Here is a 20,083-nt window from a genome sequence, read left to right as displayed (position 1 = left end):
ATAATACCTCCAATGGTGACAACCACCATGGTGTTTTTGTCTCCAACAGATTTTTATATCTTTCCCAGACTTCTATCAATGAGCCTCTTATGGTGTGGTTTCCAAACCCTCTATGTACTCGCTTTTTATCATACCATAGATACGCATGCCACCCAAATCTATTGTCAAATCCTTCCAAATCCAACAAATCAGTATTTTCCAATTTTATCCATTCCTTTAACCAGCAGAGGCAGGATGCTTCATAGTATAATTTCAGGTCCGGCAGGGCGAAGCCTCCTCTTTCCTTCGCATCAGTCAATATCTTAAACTTTATTCTCGGCTTCTTACCCTGCCATATGAACCTTGAAATTTCTCTTTGCCAATTTTTAAAAATCGCTGCCCCCCTGATTACTGGGATGGTTTGAAACAGAAATAACATCTTTGGTAGCACATTCATTTTAATTATTGCGATTCTACCCCAAAATGAAAATTTCATTCTTCCCCACACCTCTAAGTCTTTTTTAATCTTACTCCATGTTGGAATATAGTTATTTTGGTATAAATCTATACCTCTTGGGGTTAACCAAACTCCCAGGTATTTAACTTTCTTAACCACTTCTATTTCTAACTGTTGCTGCACTTCCTCAATGACTTTTAAGTCCATGTTTCTGCACATCATTTTTGTCTTTTTTTTGTTTAGGCGGAAACCCGCCAATTGTCCAAATTGCTCTATTTCCTTCCAAACTTCCCTTGTAGTGTCCGTCGAATTTTCCAGAGTTAAAACCAGGTCATCGGCAAATGCTTTAGTCTTATACTGCTTGCTTCCTAACGTTATCCCTTTTATCTGTTGGTTATTTCTTATCGCTCTTAACAAAACTTCCAGGACCGTGATGAATAACAGTGGTGAAAGCGGACATCCTTGTCTTGTACCCTTCGTTATTTTTATACTTTCTGTCACCACGTTGTTAACTATTAATTTTGCTCTTTGGTCTTTATATATTGACCCTATCCCATTCAATAGGTTTTGTCCAATGTCCATCATTTCAAAGTTTTTTAACATAAATTCCCAAGAAATATTATCGAAGGCTTTTTCCGCATCTACAAATATTAACATTGCTTGCTTATCAATCCTGTCATTCAAATATTCCAAAATATTGATTATGTTCCTAATATTGTCTTTCATTTGTCTGCCAGAAAGAAAGCCTGCTTGGTCTTCATGTATCAACTCCATTAACAATTTTTTCATTCTATTTGCCAATATATTAGCAAATAATTTATAATCATTATTTAAAAGCGAAATCGGCCTGTAATTCTTAACCTGGGTTAAATCTGAATCCTGTGCAACTGTTTCAGCCTGCAGGAGAAGAGAAGACAGAATATGCTCACAGTCTTCTCAGCAAGAGGATCCACTATCTAGAGGGGTGGTAGGTTGAACAGCTGAGGCAAATAGAGTCCATTGCGAGTCTGCAGTAAATGTTATACTGGATGTTTAACCACAAATCCCTTGCCAGGATCTTTTTTCTGCAGCAGCCAGAAGCGTCAGCCAAATGGGCCTGTAATTGAAGTCAACAGTCTTCAAAAGCATGTCATGGTGACCTGTATCACCCATGGGACACAGCCAGAGAAATGGGCTGCAGGTCATTGCTTTCGGAATGAACTCAAGTTTATGCAACGTGGGTTTCAGGAGTTGCAGTGAAAAGTTCAGACCAGTGGCATTGGCGAGGAAGCCAAATTGCTCTTGCTCTCGTGGCAGGTGCAGTGACCCATAAATGGATCTGTATCCTTTCCAAAATGCTCCTGTCAGAAGATACCACTGGCTATGACACACTTGGGAAAGCACCTGCCCCATCTTGTCACACGTACTTTAGTAAGGCGGTTTTTCCAGGCAAGGCTGAAGGCAACCATTTATTTCAATGTGGATTTATTGGCTGAACTTGAATAAGGGGTCTTACTGTATGCGCCATGAGTGCAAAAGGGATATGTCATTTCTGCTCTGGAAGTGCAAAATACCAAAGCACAGGCATATAATAATAGTTGTCTACTGTACTCAGTAGGGACGCGGGTGGCACTGTGGGTTAAACCACAGAGCCTAGGACTTGCTGATCAGAAGGTCGGCGGTTCAAATCCCCGAGACGGGGTGAGCTCCCGTTGCCCGGTCCCTGCAAGGCTTCATGAGGTAAGATGGTCAACCTGCATTTGGGCTACACCACTGGACTGCAGGAAGGCTCTCACATTTTAAAAATACACTTTAAAAAGCTCTCACTTTTTAAAAATACAGGACTTTTTTCTGACGAAAGCAGCTCCTAGGCATCCTTGAAACTTCATCGTGCCGTGTGAGGAACAAAAGTATTGCAGCGAGCACCCTTGTTTCCATATAAATAATAGCCCACGAGGGCTTTATTTTGGGTAAACAGACTGCTTAGTAAAATACCAAATCCTTAAACAACCCATATATTCGGAGCACGACAGAAGTGAGAAGAGAAGTCTCGAATGTAAGAATATTTTTATTTGTTTGCAAACAAGCGCTTGTATTGTTGTGTGCACTTTAGGGGAAAGGGACTGTGGCTCTGTGGTAGAAGCATCTCTTCTGCACACTCTCCATGCTCATAAGCGCACTGGCCTGGGTCATGTGAGCCGGCAGGGAAAAGTTGGAGGACAGATAACTGTTTTCTAAGCACTGGAGAGCTGGAACAGATGGCCCTTCCCTCTGGGCATTGACAAGCATTCCTCTCAGAATACTCTTTCTATCTTGCTCCTACACAGCAGCTGAGGTGGAACAGAGCCAAATGCAAACAGACCACCAGTGGGGACTCTTTAAGTATACTTATCTGACTGTCAACACTATGCTCAGCCACCACCACTCTCCTGTCCAGTCAGAGCTTTTGCCGCCTGCCCTGCCTCTTTCCTGCCTCCCAGGCTTTGGGTGCCAAGCAAATATGGCTGCCTCAAGCCAAAATATACTTGAGAGGAAGAATGATGGAGCACACATCGTCTCCACATTAGCACCCATGGCCCTTTATTCTTTTTTTAAAAAATCCATAGGATTCCTTTAAACTTTTTATCTCTTAGGAGAGTAAAGGGAAAGGGATGTATTTGCTAATTCATCTAATAATAATCATTATTTATTTACAGGCAACTCCCAATTTATTCAGAGGTTACGTTCCAAGGCACCGTGTGTTTAAGTGAAATTATGTATAGCTGAAACACCATGGAAAAGGCCAAATCCACAGTGTGATCAGCTCCGGCCCAGAAACCAATGTCCCCACGTGTGGATCCAGAATTGGTCTCCACAGTCACTTACGGACTCATTGTTAAAACTGTGTTTATGGAAGACAATCTTACTTGGCTACGGGTGATCGCCGCCGAAGAAGAAGAAGATTATTATTAATTAAGATTTGTATACTGCCCTTCATTCATAGATCTCAGGGTGGTTCACAACATAAAAATAAAACACGAGTAGCAACAGCACACAGTTCCAACAGGAGATAAAGCCTGCATGTAGTGGAAATGTGGTTTATCCAGAGAAAGTTAAGTCACAGATATGTTACACAGAAAGCAGTCAAATTCCTACGCATTTTATAAAGGTAAAGGTACCCCTGACCATTAGGTCCAGTCGCGGACGACTCTGGGGTTGCGCACTCATCTCGCTCTATAGGCCGCGGGAGCCGGAGTTTGTCCACAGACAGCTTCCGGGTTATGTGGCCAGCATGGCGAACCAGAGCAGCGCATGGAAACGCCGTTTACCTTCCCGACGGAGTGTTACCTATTTATCTACTTGCACTTTGACGTGCTTTAGAACTGCTAGGTTGGCAGGAGCAGGGACTGAGCAACGGGAGCTCACCCCGTCTCGGGGATTCGAACCACCAACCTTCTGATCGGCAAGCTCTAGGCTCTGTGGTTTAGATCACAGCACTACCCGTGTCCCATACGCATTTTATAACCACCTTTAATTCTTTTAATTTCATTGGGACCAAGGGAGAGTTATCTTTTCATTCACATGGATATAGCTCCCTTCAATAGGAAACATACCTTCTCTTGTGCTAGGGATCGGTACTAAGCAATAGTGTAGAAGGGAGGGGAAACCCCATCCCTTGTTCATAATTCTCATGATACAGCACAGTAATCTTTCAACGCCCAGCAATATAAGAATAGATGCTTCCATCTAGCGGCTATAATGGGAACTGGGAGTTTTGAGTTTCAGCCTTCAGCAGCAGCAGGTGATGATAACATCAGGCTTTCCGACTGGTGAGGGTCACGATCCCTGTGTATACACTGGGTGGTATTCAACTCAGTGTTACTCAGAGTAGACCGACCAATGAAATGAAAGGGCCTAACTTAGCCATGCACATAATTTTTTTTAAAAAAAAAGTTTTTATATTTTTCAAATTTATACATTTCATTAATTTTACAATCATTTTAACATTTCAAAGCTTGACATCTTTCCCCCTCTTTCTGTAGTTCCTTAAATTTATTTTTTAATATCTTCTGCATATCCAAATTCATTTAATTATCTAATTTAAATACAAACTGTTATGCAGGTTATTACAATAATCCTGCCAATGTTTTTTTATCTGATTGTACTTTATCTGAAAATTTTCAATAAACCGTTTTCATCATATTATAAAAGGTTTTGTTATCTTGATTTCTCATTCTTCCGGTGAGTTCCGCCATTTCTGCATGTTCCATAAGTTTTCGTATACATTCTTCCTTTCCTGGGACTTCTGCTTCTTTCTATTTTGGGGCGAGTAGCATTCTTGCTGCTGTACGTAGTAGCATACCTAACTAAATTTCTATACAATTTAGGTACTTCTGTCCCTATAATTCCCAAAAACATATGTGTGATGGGATGAAGAGCTGCTTGTGTGTAAATTGCAATCCCTCAGAGTTTGAACCGCTTCTCAAACCTCTGCCTGTGACGGAGCCCCTCCAGCATGGCTGCGTCAGTCGCTAGCAGAATCCGAAAGTGGCTGCTTTCGGAAACGTTTCCAACATAAAAGCTCCTTAACGGAAACACGTCTTCTGGACTCTCTGCGTGACAGTTTCCGCCGAGGAACGGGTGTTCCTATAGGGGGCCCTGAGACTTCCCCACTGTTTTCACTGGAAGCATCTCTGAGCCATTCCTCCGACTCCCCTTCCCTTGACGTTCCTGTTCGCCCCCTACTGGTTCCCTCTTCAGGTGTCAAGTCTCTCTCTACCTCAGAGAGCCTTGGCACCTCCTGACCTGCCGATGGCAGTTCCCTGACATCCACCTCCCCTCCAGGGCCCCCTTCACCCCCTCCCGTCTCCTCCCCTACGGGTTGTGAGGAGGTAAAACCCCGGAAGGAACCTTCCTCATCGTCTGAAGTTTCGAACACCTTTCTCCACTCGTTGTGGTTCCTAGTCTCTCGGTACTCCTCGTCATCTGAGTCCGTTCCTTCTTCCAACTCCGACTCCGCGAATCCTTCCAGTTCCTCTTCCTCGTCTGTGGTGCCGAAATACTCCCTTCTAAACCTTGCTACCGGCTGTGGTTTCCGCGGGAATCTTTGGTGGAACGTTTCTGTTAAAACCTCGTCATTGACCTCCTCTGCAGTCACCCAGGTGTTTTCTGACTCCGGTTCCCCTTCCCACGCCACTAAATACTCCACCTGATTGCCCTTCCACCTGGAATCGAGGATTTCCGCTACATGGTTACTGCTTTCCCTCTCCTCCAAGACCGGTCCCCTGGTGTGCTCCTCTTCACCTCCCCCCTTGTACGGTGACAGTAATGACCTGTGGAACACTGGATGCAATTTCATGTGGTTGGGTAACCGGAGTTTGAAAGCCACTGGGTTGACCTGCTGAATGACCTCAAAGGGTCCCAATCTCTTGGGTCTTAATTTCTTACAACCCCCTTTGAACGGCAACCCTTGGGTGGACAACCACACCTGATCCCCCACCCTTATGGTTTCACCTTCCCTCCTGCTCTTGTCTGCCTGCTTCTTATATTGAGCCTTGGCCCTTTCTAAGTTGAGCTGAAGCTGACGATGGATCGCTTCCATCTCTTCTACAAACTGTTCGGCCGCTGGGACGCTCCATCTCTCGCCCCCCTCCCCCGGGAATGCCCTGGGGTGACACCCGTAATTGGCCAAAAAGGGGCTCATCCCTGTGGACACATGCTCCGCATTGTTGTAGGCAAATTCTGCCAGCGCCAGCTTTTCGACCCAATCATTCCCTCTGTCATTGACATAGCACCTCAGATATTGTTGGAGGATGCCATTTGCTCTTTCCGCCTGCCCATTGGTTTCAGGATGCCGGGCCGTCGAAAAATTGACTTCCACGTGTAGCAAGCTCATGAGCTTCCTCCAGAACCTGGAAGTAAATTGTTTCCCGCGGTCCGAGACAACCCTCAAGGGGGCGCCATGCAGCCGGAAGACGTGTTCTACAAACAACTTCGCTGTTTCTTCCGCTGTGACTGCATGTGAACATGCTACAAAGTGGCACATCTTAGTTAACAGGTCCACTACTACCATGATGGCCGTCTTCCCTTTGGATTTGGGCAGATCCGTCATAAAATCTATTGATACCGCCTCCCAAGGCCGTTCTGGCGTGGGTAGTGGTTCCAATAACCCTGCCGGCGCCCTTCTTTCCCCCTTGGCCCTCTGGCATTGGTCACACCCTCTTACATACTCCTTTACATCTTCCCTCACCTTGGGCCACCAAAACTCCCTGGTGACCATCCACATGGTCTTGTGTTGTCCAAAATGTCCCGCCGTGGGACTATCATGCAACTGCTTGAGTACCCTCCCTCTCAATTCACCTTCTGGTATATACAGTGCCCCTTTGTAATACAATGCCCCATTTCTTTCTTCAAAACCCTCCGGGCTCTCACCCTCTCCCCTGAGGCCTCTGAGCTTATTTTGGGCATATTCGTCAGTTTCCGTTTCTTCTACCAGCTCTCGTCTCCCCACCAGCGCCGCCCCACACACCCAGCGGTCCTCAGGAATGACATGTCTTTCTTCGCTTGCCCCCTCCCCTTCCAAGTACTCTGGTTTGCGTGAGAGAGCGTCCGCCCTGACGTTCTCTGGGCCTGGTACATAACAAATCTCAAAGTGGAATTTGGAAAATTCCTGTGCCCATCTCACTTGCCGTTGGTTGAGTACTCGAGCTGTTCTCCAATACTCCAAATTCTTGTGGTCGGTGCACACTTGCACCTTGTGTTGTGCCCCAATCAATAAATGTCTCCACCTCCGGAACGCTTCGTGAATGGCAAGTAGTTCCCTGTCATACACCGTGTAGTTCCGCTCGGACTTATTCAGCTTCCTCGAGAAAAAGGCACACGGTCTCCACCCTGACGTATTTCTTCCCGGCTGAAGGAGCACCGCCCCCACCGCTCTGTCTGACGCGTCTGTCTCCACCCTCATGGGCTTCTGTAGGTCCACATGCAGAAGTTGTTCTTCCGAAGCGAAAGCCCTTTTCAGTTCTTCAAAAGCTCTCTCCGCCTCCGCCGTCCAAACAAATTTCTTCTTGCTACTGAGGCAGTCGGTGATGGGCGCCGTCAAGTGTGCAAAATTCTTGATGAACTTCCGATAAAAGTTCCCAAACCCCAGGAATCTTTGCACATCCTTCTTGGTTTTCGGTGTCTTCCATTCCAGCACCGCCTGGACCTTGCCTGGATCCATGGCCAATCCTTGGTCTGACAGGCGGTACCCCAGGAATTCCACCTCCTTGGCATGAAACTGGCACTTCTCCAGTTTCACCCACAGCTGATTGGCTTGCAGCCGGCCCAACACTTCTCTCACGTCCCTCACATGCTGCTCTTCATTTTCCGAATACACCAACACATCATCCAAAAAGGCCACACAATTCTTGTAGAGCAACGGCCCCAGGACGTGGTTGATGAAAGCTTGAAAACATGCGGAGCCGGCTTGGAGACCGAAGGGCATTACGAGGTATTCAAATGCTCCCAAAGGGGTGAACATGGTGGTCTTCCATTCATCCCCCTTCCTTATTCGTATCAGATTATACGCCCCCCGCAGGTCCAGTTTTGTAAAAATCTTCCCCTTCCTCACCCTGGTCAGAATGTCATCAATTCGGGGCATAGGAAAGGCCAGGGGTTCCGACACGGCGTTCAGGGCCCTGAAATCCACTACAAGTCTCGGCTTATCTGTGTTTTTTTTGTCCACAAAAAACACTGGGCTGCCCCCCACCGCTCGGGACTCTCTGATGAAACCCCTCTTCAGGTTTTTGTCAATGAACTCCCTCAGCTCCTGCATCTCCCTGTCTGACATGGCGTACAGCTTGCCCACTGGGAGTTGAGCCCCCGGGAGTAGGTTGATTTGACAGTCAAAGGGTCTATGCGGCGGCAGTTTGTCCGCTTCTCTTTCGCTGAATACGTTGCTCAGATCTGCATATTGCAGAGGCACCTCCCCTTGCTTCATTACCTCCATCCCAGCTAAGGTGATCTTGGCTCCCCCTGGATCCTTCCCCTGCTTGCAGTGTTCCAGGCAATGCGCCGACCCAAAGGAGACCACCCTCTGGTGCCATCCCACTAGAGGATCGTGAAGTGCCAGCCAGCTCATCCCCAAAATAATGGGAGCTCCTCCCAATGTGGCCACATTGAACGCTATCCTCTCGGTGTGTCTTGCCACCCTCATTATCATGGGAACAGTCTGTTGGTTCACTTCTCCTCCCAACAGCTCTCTGCCGTCAATCGTGGTTACCTGCAGGGGTTTACTTAAGGGGAGGGTTTGTATCTGGTGCTCAGCTGCGAACTCCTTACTCATGAAATTACAGGAGCTGCCTGAATCCAGCAGGGCTTTGATCTGTAGGGGGTGTCCATTTGGCAGCTCTAGCAACACCTCTATCACTAGAGCAGGCCTGGGAGGTTCTGGTGCGGGCACTCTCACTGCTTTTGAGCCTGGCTGCTGTGCCCCGACGGCAGCCAGGCGTTGGCTTTTACCTGCTCTGTGCTTTCCTCCTCCTCTCCCCCAACAGCTCCTGCCATGCCTTGCCATTCCTTTCTCCGTGGACAGACTCTGGCAAAGTGTCCTGGCTGTTGGCAGAGATAGCATTTTTTCCCGCCCTTTCCCTCTTTCTTCCGCCCTTCACCGATGTTTGAAACTGTGCGCGCACGCGCTGTTCCCACTTCCATCGGCTCTGCCGGCGGGAAAGGCTGCTCTGGAATGTCTGGAATGCGGAGCTCCCTCCAACGTTCTCCTTTCCCCTCCCGCTTCTCCAAAGCCCTCGCCTCCTGGCGCGCTCCAATGGCTAGCGCGGCTTTAGTCAGCTGGTCCATAGACTCTGCTCTGGGGTTCCGGGAAAGTTCATCTTTCAAGGACGAAGACAGACCCTCTTCAAAAGGCATTTGAATGGGCTCAGAAGCCAAGTCCCACCCCAATCGATGAATCAACATAGTGAACTCAGTCCAGTACTCACGGACAGTCCGGTTTCCCTGTTTGCAAGCCATTAACTGCCTTCGCACTCCTCCCTGCTCAATGTCACTGGAAAACATCAGGTCCATGGCACGAAAAAACTTCATCGCGTCCTTTAGGATCTCATTATTTGCTGCCATCAAGGGTCTAACCCAGTCCTTCGCCCCTGATTCGAGGTGGCTAATTACAAAAGCCACTCGCGATTCCTCATCAGGAAAGTCATCAAATTGCAGATTGAGAGCATATTGCATCTCTGTCCTAAAGGCATGGTAATTCCTGGGGTCCCCCCCAAATTTCTGCACCAATCCTGGCATCTTTCTGTTGAGTGGGGTGGCTTTCTCCCTCCCCCTCTCTGCATCCTGAGCCCTCCTTTCTTCCAGCCTCGCCGTCTGCAAGGCAAGCTGGATTTCCAACGTCCTATACCTTTCCTCCAGGCTTGGACCTCCAGCTGCCCCTCCGGTTCCTGCTGGTTCGCTCATGATGCCTCTCCCTGGCACAAGCTAGCTGTCGATGACTTTCGGATTGCTGTGATGGGATGAAGAGCTGCTTGTGTGTAAATTGCAATCCCTCAGAGTTTGAACCGCTTCTCAAACCTCTGCCTGTGACGGAGCCCCTCCAGCATGGCTGCGTCAGTCGCTAGCAGAATCCGAAAGTGGCTGCTTTCGGAAACGTTTCCAACATAAAAGCTCCTTAACGGAAACACGTCTTCTGGACTCTCTGCGTGACAGTTTCCGCCGAGGAACGGGTGTTCCTATAGGGGGCCCTGAGACTTCCCCACTGTTTTCACTGGAAGCATCTCTGAGCCATTCCTCCGACTCCCCTTCCCTTGACGTTCCTGTTCGCCCCCTACTGGTTCCCTCTTCAGGTGTCAAGTCTCTCTCTACCTCAGAGAGCCTTGGCACCTCCTGACCTGCCGATGGCAGTTCCCTGACAATATGTTATAAGAAAAATACTGCTCCCTTTCCCTTATGGGGTATCTAAGAGCCTGTAAAGAAGGCTGATTGCCAAAGAATTGGTGCTTTTGAATTATGGTCCTGGAGGAGACTCTTGAGAGTCCCATGGACTGCAAGAAGATCAAACCACTCCATTCTGAAGGAAATCAGCCCTGAGTGCTCACAGGAAGGACAGATCCTGAAGCTGAGGCTCCAATACTTTAGCCACCTCATGAGAAGAGAAGACTCCCTGGAAAAGATCCTGATGTTGGAAAAGATGGAGGGCACAAGGAGAAGGGGACGACAGAGGACGAGATGGTTGGACAGTGTTCTCGAAGCTACCAACATGAGTTTGACCAAACCGCGGGAGGCAGTGGAAGACAGGAGTGCCTGTAACAACTAAACAACAACAACAAGAGCCCGTACAGAGTCCTTGAGTAGTTTTTCTATTGGTAGGAGAAAAGAACAGAGGCCAACCAGAGAAAATTGAGAAGCAAGGCAGCTAGTAAGCCTGATCTTTATTAACTGTTGCAACAGGGTGTTCACAACCACATGCAGGAGGCAGGAGGGACCCAGAACAGTGGTGCACAAACCCTAATATAGACTTTTGAAGTTGCCCACCCTTTAGCCAGAGACCACCCTCCAAAACATCACACATACATCACAGAAGGAGGCGGGCTACAGTAGAAATACATCACAAGGGGCCGTCTACAATACAAATCCTGTCTGGCAGGATACTGATAATGGTCACTTGATTGCTTCACCTGGGCAGCCTGGCCATTCCTCTTGAGATGCTAAATAGCTCACCCTATTCATATACCCTTAAGACAGGTAAGCAAAAGACAATGGAGAGTCTTTCCCATTACCTTCCTCCTTGCAGAGAAATATCTTAAGTCAGTTTGGGAGAGCCAAAATGGTTTCAGGACTGCTCTCCAGTACTATTTCAGACCTGCGGTTCGTTTACTCATGTATGTGTTTGCCTTGTAGATTTTTGAACATAGGATTTTTATATATGAGACCTTGGAATTCCTATAACACCTAATTTCTCTTTGTCTGCTCTGAGTAAAACTCAGCTGAATACCAGCCACTATACTTTGGAAACTAATGGTTCGTTATGTGCCCAAAAGGTACTTAGGCCTTGTCCACACAATACCTCTGAAGCACATTTAAAGCACATTATTTCCTGCAAAGCATTCTGGGCGCTGTAGTGTACACCTCATGGCTTCCTGCAAATCTCCCCTCTCACCTCCCGCAACTCACCATGTTGTAGCTGCATCTGCTGTAGGTATTCCTCTCACAGACATGGTGGACCTTGATTGCTGGTCCCCACTGGAACTCATGGTGTGAATGATGAAGGTAACTGATTGGGGCATTTTAGTGATTTTCACCTGGACACTGTTTCTGACCGCTGTCACATCAATGATGAGAAAAACTTCTAGCCTGAGCTTCTGTGTGTATATTTGGAAGCAAGTCTGGGATAGCTCAGCTGGTAGAGCATGGGAGTCATGGGTTTGAGCCCAACATCGGGCAAAAGATCTCTTCATTGCAGGGGGTTGGACTAGATGACCCTTGTGACCCTTCTGATTCTATGTCCCACTGTGATCAAGAGGCTTTACTCCCTAGAGCAACCTTCCCCTACCTGGTGCCTTCCAGATGTTTTGGATACAAATCTCATTGTCCTGCCAATCTGAGGGCTTACCCTTATCACTTTACCTATTGCCCTGCTCTTTCCAGGCATAGGTAAAGGTAAAGGGACCCCTGACCATTATGTCCAGTCACGGACGACTCTGGGGTTGCAGCGCTCATCTCGCTTTATTGCCCGAGGGGGCCGGCGTACAGGTTCTGGGTCATGTGGCCAGCATGACTAAGCCGCTTCTGGCGAACCAGAGCAGCACACAGATACGCTGTTTACCTTCCAAACAGAGCGGTACCTATTTATCTACTTGCGCTTTGACATGCTTTCAAACTGCTAGGTTGGCAGGAGCAGGGACCGATCAACGGGAGCTCACCCCATCGCGGGGATTCGAACCTCCAACCTTCTGATCAGCAAGTCCTAGGCTCTGTGGTTTAACCCACAGCGCCACCCGTGTCCCTTTCCAGGCATAGGCTCCTGCATAAAAGTTCTGTGTTGGTGTTTTTTTGCCTCCAAGCTTTCCTACCCCCACCCCCTATTTAGCGCTGAATCGTGGTTTTCTGCAGATTGCCATTTGCTCCAACTGAGCTTTAGAGAGTGGATTTTTGCAGGGGAAAAGCTCTGGAGTGAAAAGGGGGAAAGGGACATGGAGATTTAAAGTGTGGACTGTGCTTGGAAAGAGTGGAGGAAAGGAAGTGTGGATAAGCCCTAAGTCTATAAAACATTTTACACCAGCTGTAGCTTCTGAACACTCTTCAAGGGCAGCCCCACGCGGAACACATTGTGGTAATCTAAAAGGGAAGTGGGTGGCACTGTGGGTTAAACCACAGAGTCTAGTGCTTGCCGATCAGAAGGTCGGCGGTTCGAATCCCCGCGACAGGGTGAGCTCCTGTTGCTCGGTCCCTCCTCCTGCCAACCAACAGTTTGAAAGCACGTCAAAGTCCAAGTAGATAAATAGGTACCGCTCCAGCGGGAAGGTAAACGGAGCTGCTCTGGTTCACCAGAAGCAGCTTAGTCCTGCTGGCCACATGACCCAGAAGCTGTACTGGCTCCCTTGGCCAATAAAGTGAGATGAGCGCCGCAACCCGAGAATCGGTCATGACTAGACCTAATGGTCAGGGGTCCCTTTACCTTTACCTTTAAATGGGAAGTGACTTTGGCATGCCTCAGGCTAGCTGGTACATAGGCACTTCATCCTCATCCTGACTCTCAGATTGTTTTTCTTACTCATTGCTAACACCCAGTGTTCACTTTCATAAGATACTCAATATTTTTCCCCCAGTGAGTGTAATGGATTAAAGCTGCAGTCCTGGGAGCAGTTCCGACTGAACTCATTGGAGCTTACTTCTGAGTAGACATGTGTAATACAGTGGTACCTCTGGTTATGAACTTAATTCGTTCCGGAGGTCTTAACTCAAAACCGTTCTTAACATGAGGTGCACTTTCGCTAATGGGGTCTCCCACTGCCGCAGCACGACTCCCACTCACATCCTGGGGCAAAGTTCACAACCAGGAGCATCTACTTCCGGGTTAGCGTTCGTAAGGAGGATGGTACGTAACCCGAGGTTCCACTGTATAGTATTGCACTGTAAGGAGTCACTAATCTCTTAAAGGAACTTTATACTAAATAGTGGAGCCCGATATGATTCTATACCTCCTATGTTAGGTTGGCCGACTTTTAAGAGCACTATCTTGGCTTCAAATCTTATGCATTACATGAAATTAGCATTTCATATAATGCTAATTGGTTGGCACTCAGAACAGTTTTCATAGCTCAGTCATGCCTTTCGAGGGAAAAAGCTGTTATACAACGGACAAATCATCATAAATGCCTGATGCAAAAGGTCAAACTTATATAACTAGCTATTGATGGGCACAATCCATTTTTATTACATGGCTGTATAGTTATGGTTATACAAGTGGCTGTCATGCATATCTAGCAGAAAAGAATGCTGCTTTATTAACAGGGAGAAGACTATCTTCAGTTCTTTTACAGAAAACCGTGCCTCTTTGTGACACATAAATGAAACTGGAATAACTGTTACTAATTCCATGAAGTAGTCATAACTGAGGAGGGGATTTGATTATGTTCAAAACAATATGAAAACCGAAATGCATTCATTCTTCAAAAGTCACGCTTCTCTGAATTTTGCAATCTAGTTCTCCAACCAGTGTTTGCAGAACGGCATATGTCAGGCTGTAAATGTGCATTAAAATGATGATAGTGAAGCTAACATGCAAAAAACCATGATGTCAGGAGAAATTGCTTGCACAAATTTGTGACATTAGGAGAAAATTGCCTCTGATGTGGGACTACAATTCCCATCATCCATGCTGGCCGAGAGTTGTAGTCCAAAACGTTTGGAGGAGCCCAGGTTGCTTTGTGCATTCTGGAGGCCAGAGGCCTAGTTCATTTACTTCCATATGTTCCGGGTTCTGTCAATCCTATAATTGGCACAGACTTCTTGGGATTGCAAAATTCCTTATTCATATGGTCCTGGTCCTCTTACCTGCTCTGGGACACCCTGCTAGGTCCTCCTCCTGCATGGAGGAATGTTGGGATCTGTCGTTTTTGAGAGAGCATGTCCCTCTTCTCTCTTGTCTCTCAAACCACCAACTCCATCTTGCAGAAGCTCCATTGTAGCATTTGGGGAACACCCAGCTCACTGTTCAAAGCATTGCTTATTCTCATCTTGCTTGTGTTGGGCTCTAGCCCAATCACACGGGATCTGGACACAGAGATGCAGGGAAAGAAGTCTGCATAAGCATCCTGAAGGAGGATGGTTATACATTCAGCCTTAATTTCCCCTTCACAGTTGCTGCCTTCCAGCCTGAGGACCTTCAGGCCATGTCCTGCTGGGGTCCTCCTGGCTTAGCAACAGGATGGAATTGGGTGTGTGATTGAATACCAGTAAGTTCTTCCACGCATCCTGGGCTACTCCTGCGGCACTATCAGCTCTCAGACAAGAGAAAGTGTGCCTCTGGGCTCGCCCTTCCCTAAGCAGACCTTTCACCCCTCCCTTAATTGCAGCTGGAAAGGGGAGGGGTGAGCTGCCTCCTTTACAAGGCCCTACAATAGGACTTGCCTGGGAGACAGAGAGAGGAAGTGGGAGAACCTAGCTGGCTCTGTGGATTAGCGCTTTATGCCACAGAAAGTGGTCCCTTGGGTGCCCCAGTCAGGGGGAAGACTTTGCCTTCTTGCAAGCTGTTCAAAAGACTAGAATTGAAGCTTCACCGGACAGCGTTTCTTCAACCTTCTCTAGCTTTTAATATCCTTATCTGCTGCTGCCTCTTACGCACAAAAGGTAAGCCCAAAGTTGACTTCTGAGAACAGTTCTCCAAAAAAGCTTTCTTGCTTTTTAAAATTTTATTTTAAATGTGGGGCTTTTCTCCCTCAAGCACACCATGGGTGAAGAAGGGAGAATATTAACTATGCGCTATAGTTACACGACCGAAACAGAACTGGTGTGTTTCACAGCTGCTCCAAGCTGATAGCAAGGCAGAAATTGGGGCGATTTGGACCTGTTGCCTATTGCCTTTGCAGATTATTCCGACTCAAAGGTAGCTTTTAATCTGAGAATGGGATTCACAGATTGAGGTTAAAAGGAAACCGAGACTTAAAACCAGCCTCTAAGGCGGAAAGTGGCAAATACAGGAGGGATCCACTACGTTACTCAGAATGATGGGAATATATAATTGGGTGCAAATGAGTGTAATCTGGGCAGAAACAGAAGTCTTGGTGATTGAAACCTATTTAGAAGTAATATGAGCATTAGATGGATTCTGAATTTTTAAAATCTTGGATGCAAATGCTCCTGTGTTAGGGGACTAAGAAATAGAATCATAACAGAAACTCTTGAATTGTCAATTCACAGTTCTTCAAAAAAAATATGAGCCAAACAACAGCTATCCTTCAAAATCTGCAGTACTGTGAATTTTATGGTGCCCTTGTTCACCCAACGAAGAACTTATTACATGTAGGGTAAAATGTGCGTAGAAATGCATATGCTGCTGACAACGGCAAAGAGAAATGTATTACGTTGCTGTAAATTCCTTGCAAAATGTGCACAGTAGGCAAGATTGCTTCAAAATTTACTTTAAGAGAAATGTGCCCTAAAACGCTGATTTATTTTTTGGTGAGGACTTTTCACATGAGAAATATGACAAAGAGTGGGGAAATCAGAGAAACAGAAATCGACAGGATTTACATATTCTTTTAAGTATAGGAAAGATTAGTATTTTTCTTTTTAATGGACTGGTTCCAATTTCTTTAATGTCAGAAAGAATTAAGCAACTTCCCTTATCTTAAGCGCTTATCTAATGTATCTTAAAAATAAAATCAATGGGAGGGCAGCTAAGCAGCATAAGAGATATTATTCCCCCTGCTCCCCTGAATTAGTTTAAGAATTTTTTGGCTAAATTATATCTGGTATATTGCGAGGGAAACAACTTGGATTTTCTTGGAAATGCAGGCTGCTTTCTCAATATATATATATATATATATATTTGTTGCTTAAATAATGTAGACATTAAGTGTAGTTTTAACTAGCTACCAGGAGTGTCATTTAAATGAGCTTTTGCATTTTTAAAAGTTGGTAATTCAAACATAAACATTTCAGGGACTTTAAATGTATATTGAATTTGAAAACGACCCTTCTGTTTTCAATTCCCTGTAAACAACATTCAAAAGTAACACACACAAAACTAACAGCAATGCTCATGAACTGTTTGTAGGTTTCCCAAAGGAAAGTGTTTGGCTGCTGGGAGAAGACAATGCTAGATTGGATGGGCCATTGGGCTCATCCAGTGGTTCTTGAACTTTTTTTCCTGGGTCATGCTTTCAGAATAAAAAATTGCTTACCACACTGAATTTTTTTATTGATAAGAAATACATGGGAAAACAAAAACAAACAGCTCTTCCCAGTCATTGATTCATAACATAGAACACAACTACTTTGTAATATGATCGTGGGACACCCAGAAAGCATAAAACGATTATTTTTGAACTGCGCTACACTGAAATGTTTAAATATTTCTTTGTTTGCTCCTGCCGCACCATTTGAGAACAGCTTCCTTATATCCTATGCATGTTGACCCACATGTACTGTATTTTTTGCTCTATAAGACTCACTTTTCCCCTCCTAAAAAGTAAGGGGAAATGTGTGTATGTCTTATGAAGCGAATGCAGGCAGCGCAGCTATCCCAGAAGCCAGAACAGCAAGAGGGATTGCTGTGCAGCGATCCCTCTTGTTGTTCTGGCTTCTGAGATTCAGAATAATTTTTCCCCTTGTTTTCCTCCTCCAAAAACTATGTGCTTCTTATGGTCAGGTGCGTCTTATGGAGCGGAAAATATGGTAAGTCCCACTGTTTTCAACGGGGCTTTCTCCCAAGAAAGTGTACACAAGGTTTCAGCCTGAAAAGCATTCTTAGTATTATATGAGAAAACTCCATTTAGCATTGCTCCCCACACCTCCAATATTACATCAAAATGTATCTGTAGTTTGGGCAGGTGTAGCAGTTTTTAATAGGCCATTTAAAATAGCTGAGAGCAGGACCTGTCTTGCCTGCTGCTTCTGTATATTTTCAAAGGGAGAGGTGCTATATGCTGTTGAAATCTGATGTGCTTTATGCACACATCATTCTTCTAAATACTTGCATTACGATTAATGCAAAAAAGGTATGTGGCCCTTAGTTATGCAGGCTGCAGTCTTTTACTGTTTTGTCTAAGGGCAACCAAAGCAGTGCCTTCTCCAATATGCTGATTCTGGTCTCTGATATCCTCTGTTGAGGTTCTGCTGTTGACTTATAGTGGCGACAGTGAAGGCCTTTTCTGTGGAACCATCATTTCCCAAGGCTTCCAAGGCTTTATATGTCATTGACTAAGCCTTGAATTCAGACTAAAAACAAATGGGCAGCTGCTGATGACTGAGGGATAGAAGGGACTGTCAGTCTTGGTTCTCTTAGTTCTGTATTTTTGTCCCGTTATTAAATTAAGTTATCCACATTTTGCAGCAATTTGCGATCGGAAAAATCCTTATGGAAATTCACCTGCATTTTAGTGCAAATTTCTCCTTTAACAGCAGTTTTCACTAATGTACACATTTCATCATTTTTTTTTGCACACCTTCTCCTAATAATACTCATTTCCTCCTAAAAAAAATGTTTGGTTGGAGCGCTGCATAGCAAATTTGGACAAGTGTAAATTTCGAAACTTTGTTTTGGTTGGATAGCTGTGTTTTGCTTGTCATCTTCATGAGTAGCCCTACATAGTGTCTGTTGAAATAACTGGGCATTTTCTCACTGATCCGCCACTCCCATTTCTATACTCATTTATTTCATTCACCCTAATTTCAGTCACCTTTAGGCAGCAAACTTGCAGGCAGTGTCTATATTTCATATCTTACATAAAGCGCTTCAGTGCCTTCACTACAATAAATGAATAATACTAGGGTACAGCATATTTTCTCAGTATTGGCACTATCCAGTAAACATTAGACAATGAAAGCAGCAGACTAACATCTCTCAATGAGCTTAGTGGGACTGATTATCACTATTTTGTGGGATTCGATTGTGTTCCTACTGGAAATCTATGCTTCTGCAACTAAAATGGATTTAAGTGCCCTGATGAAACAAATCCATGTTTTAAAAATGACCTTTTTGCAAGAAGGAGAGTGATGGGGAAATACACTTAAGAAGTGTGGGATACGCACTGATTTGCAAAAACTTGTATAAGCTTTGTGCAAACAAATTGGGATGAATGCTCGCTGCCATATAACCTCCCTGTTATTTCTTCCCTGGAATTCCTATGGAGAAATAACATTCACTGCATCAATATGACAAACTCTCTGGTTACAAAAGCTATAGCAAGTCAGAATCGATGGGATAAACCTCTAGGATAGCACCCACATAAATAAATATCAAAGACAGAGGAACTAAATCAGTAAAATGTCTAGGGATATGGCACAAATGATTCAATAGAAATTATGAAAATCAACCAAGAGCTATTATATATTAAAAAACTGAGAAATATTTGGAATGTTGGAAATCTCTCTGTATATCCTGGATTGATAGGATATCAGTAATTAAAATGAATATGCATCCCTAAACCCTGTTTTTGCCCATAAATATTCCTCTATTCAAGGAATATTTATAAGCAAAACCAATATTTCCCCCTTCTTTTATTTTCTAAAATTTGCAGATAAAAATAGATTAAAGTGAAAACACATTCCTGTTATCGTTTTCTTTAATAATTTTAGATAAATAGCAAAAGCGCTTATTGAACTTTATATAGTCAAAGAACCCACATAGAATAGCAGCAAAAATCATATTCCTTAAAAAAAGTAGAAAGAGGAGTGGTTGTTCCTAATACTGTATTCTGTTACCAAGCAGCAAAATATAGCTTCTCTTTAGGATTCGTTATTTCCAGTAAAACAACAGAAGCAGAAAAACAATTCTCCTGAATAAAGAATTTAAAAGTCTGTTAATGAGGGGCACCTTGGAGCCACCTGAATTTTGTTGCTTATATTGTCGGTGTTCATCTTGTGGTTCACAGGGATAAAGCACCTCTGGAAAGATGTCTCAGAACCCACAAGTTGGCATCCCCATGTCCGAGACCAGTACAAATGGCATCCCAGGCAAGAAGCAGATGAAAGCCAGCACAGTCACTTTTCACAACATCTGGTACAGAGTGAAGACAAAGTCTGGCTTCATAGGTTGCCGAAAAACAGTTGAGAAAGACATTTTGAGAGACATCAAGTACGTATTTCTCAGCCAGAATGTGCACTCACTTTCCATATGTGTGTATACTTTGAGAGGGTCCCCTGTGTTTCTCCTACATTATCTTAGTAATCCTTACAACAGCCCTGTTTTGTAGGCCAGTATTATTATCCCCATATTACAGATCAAGGGCAGTGCCTGAGTTCATGAAGGATGGGTGCCAAATATTCTGATAAACCAGCCACAACCAAGTTCCTTATCTGCTGGCCTAGCGTCAGCGAAGACCAGACCCTGCGAAATCCACTGAGAACTTGGGTGATATAAGTTAGGAAGAGGAGACGGAAACGGTTTCAGAGTTCATTGCACTATCCAAAGCCCTTTCAGTGGACAATTTTTGCCTTAGAAAGCATAGGTGGAGGAAGGGTGGCCATTTG

At 45.2% G+C, this 20,083-nt stretch overlaps 1 protein-coding gene across 4 annotated transcripts in view; it reads left to right on the top strand.

Moving 5' to 3' along the window:
- Window positions 1-11,004: 11,004 nt before the first annotated feature.
- Window positions 11,005-20,083, top strand: part of LOC310657562 (broad substrate specificity ATP-binding cassette transporter ABCG2-like) — a 32,917-nt gene continuing 23,838 nt past the window's right edge. For 2 of the 4 annotated variants that reach the window (XM_083398400.1, XM_083398397.1), the window contains exons 1-2: window positions 11,005-11,131; window positions 19,486-19,688. In XM_083398400.1, coding sequence (XP_083254526.1) covers window positions 19,507-19,688 — 182 coding nt within the window. In that variant the 5' untranslated portion in view covers window positions 11,005-11,131; window positions 19,486-19,506. Of the gene's footprint in view, window positions 11,132-15,014; window positions 15,239-16,482; window positions 17,035-19,485; window positions 19,689-20,083 lie in introns of those variants that run through there. The other 2 variants (XM_083398398.1, XM_083398399.1) reach the window with 2 other exon arrangements.

The sequence above is a fragment of the Podarcis tiliguerta genome (genome assembly GCF_965153285.1).
Source record: "Podarcis tiliguerta genome assembly, chromosome: 9".
NCBI classification, from domain to species: domain Eukaryota; kingdom Metazoa; phylum Chordata; class Lepidosauria; order Squamata; family Lacertidae; genus Podarcis; species Podarcis tiliguerta.
This window is presented reverse-complemented; position numbering and strand designations above follow the sequence as displayed.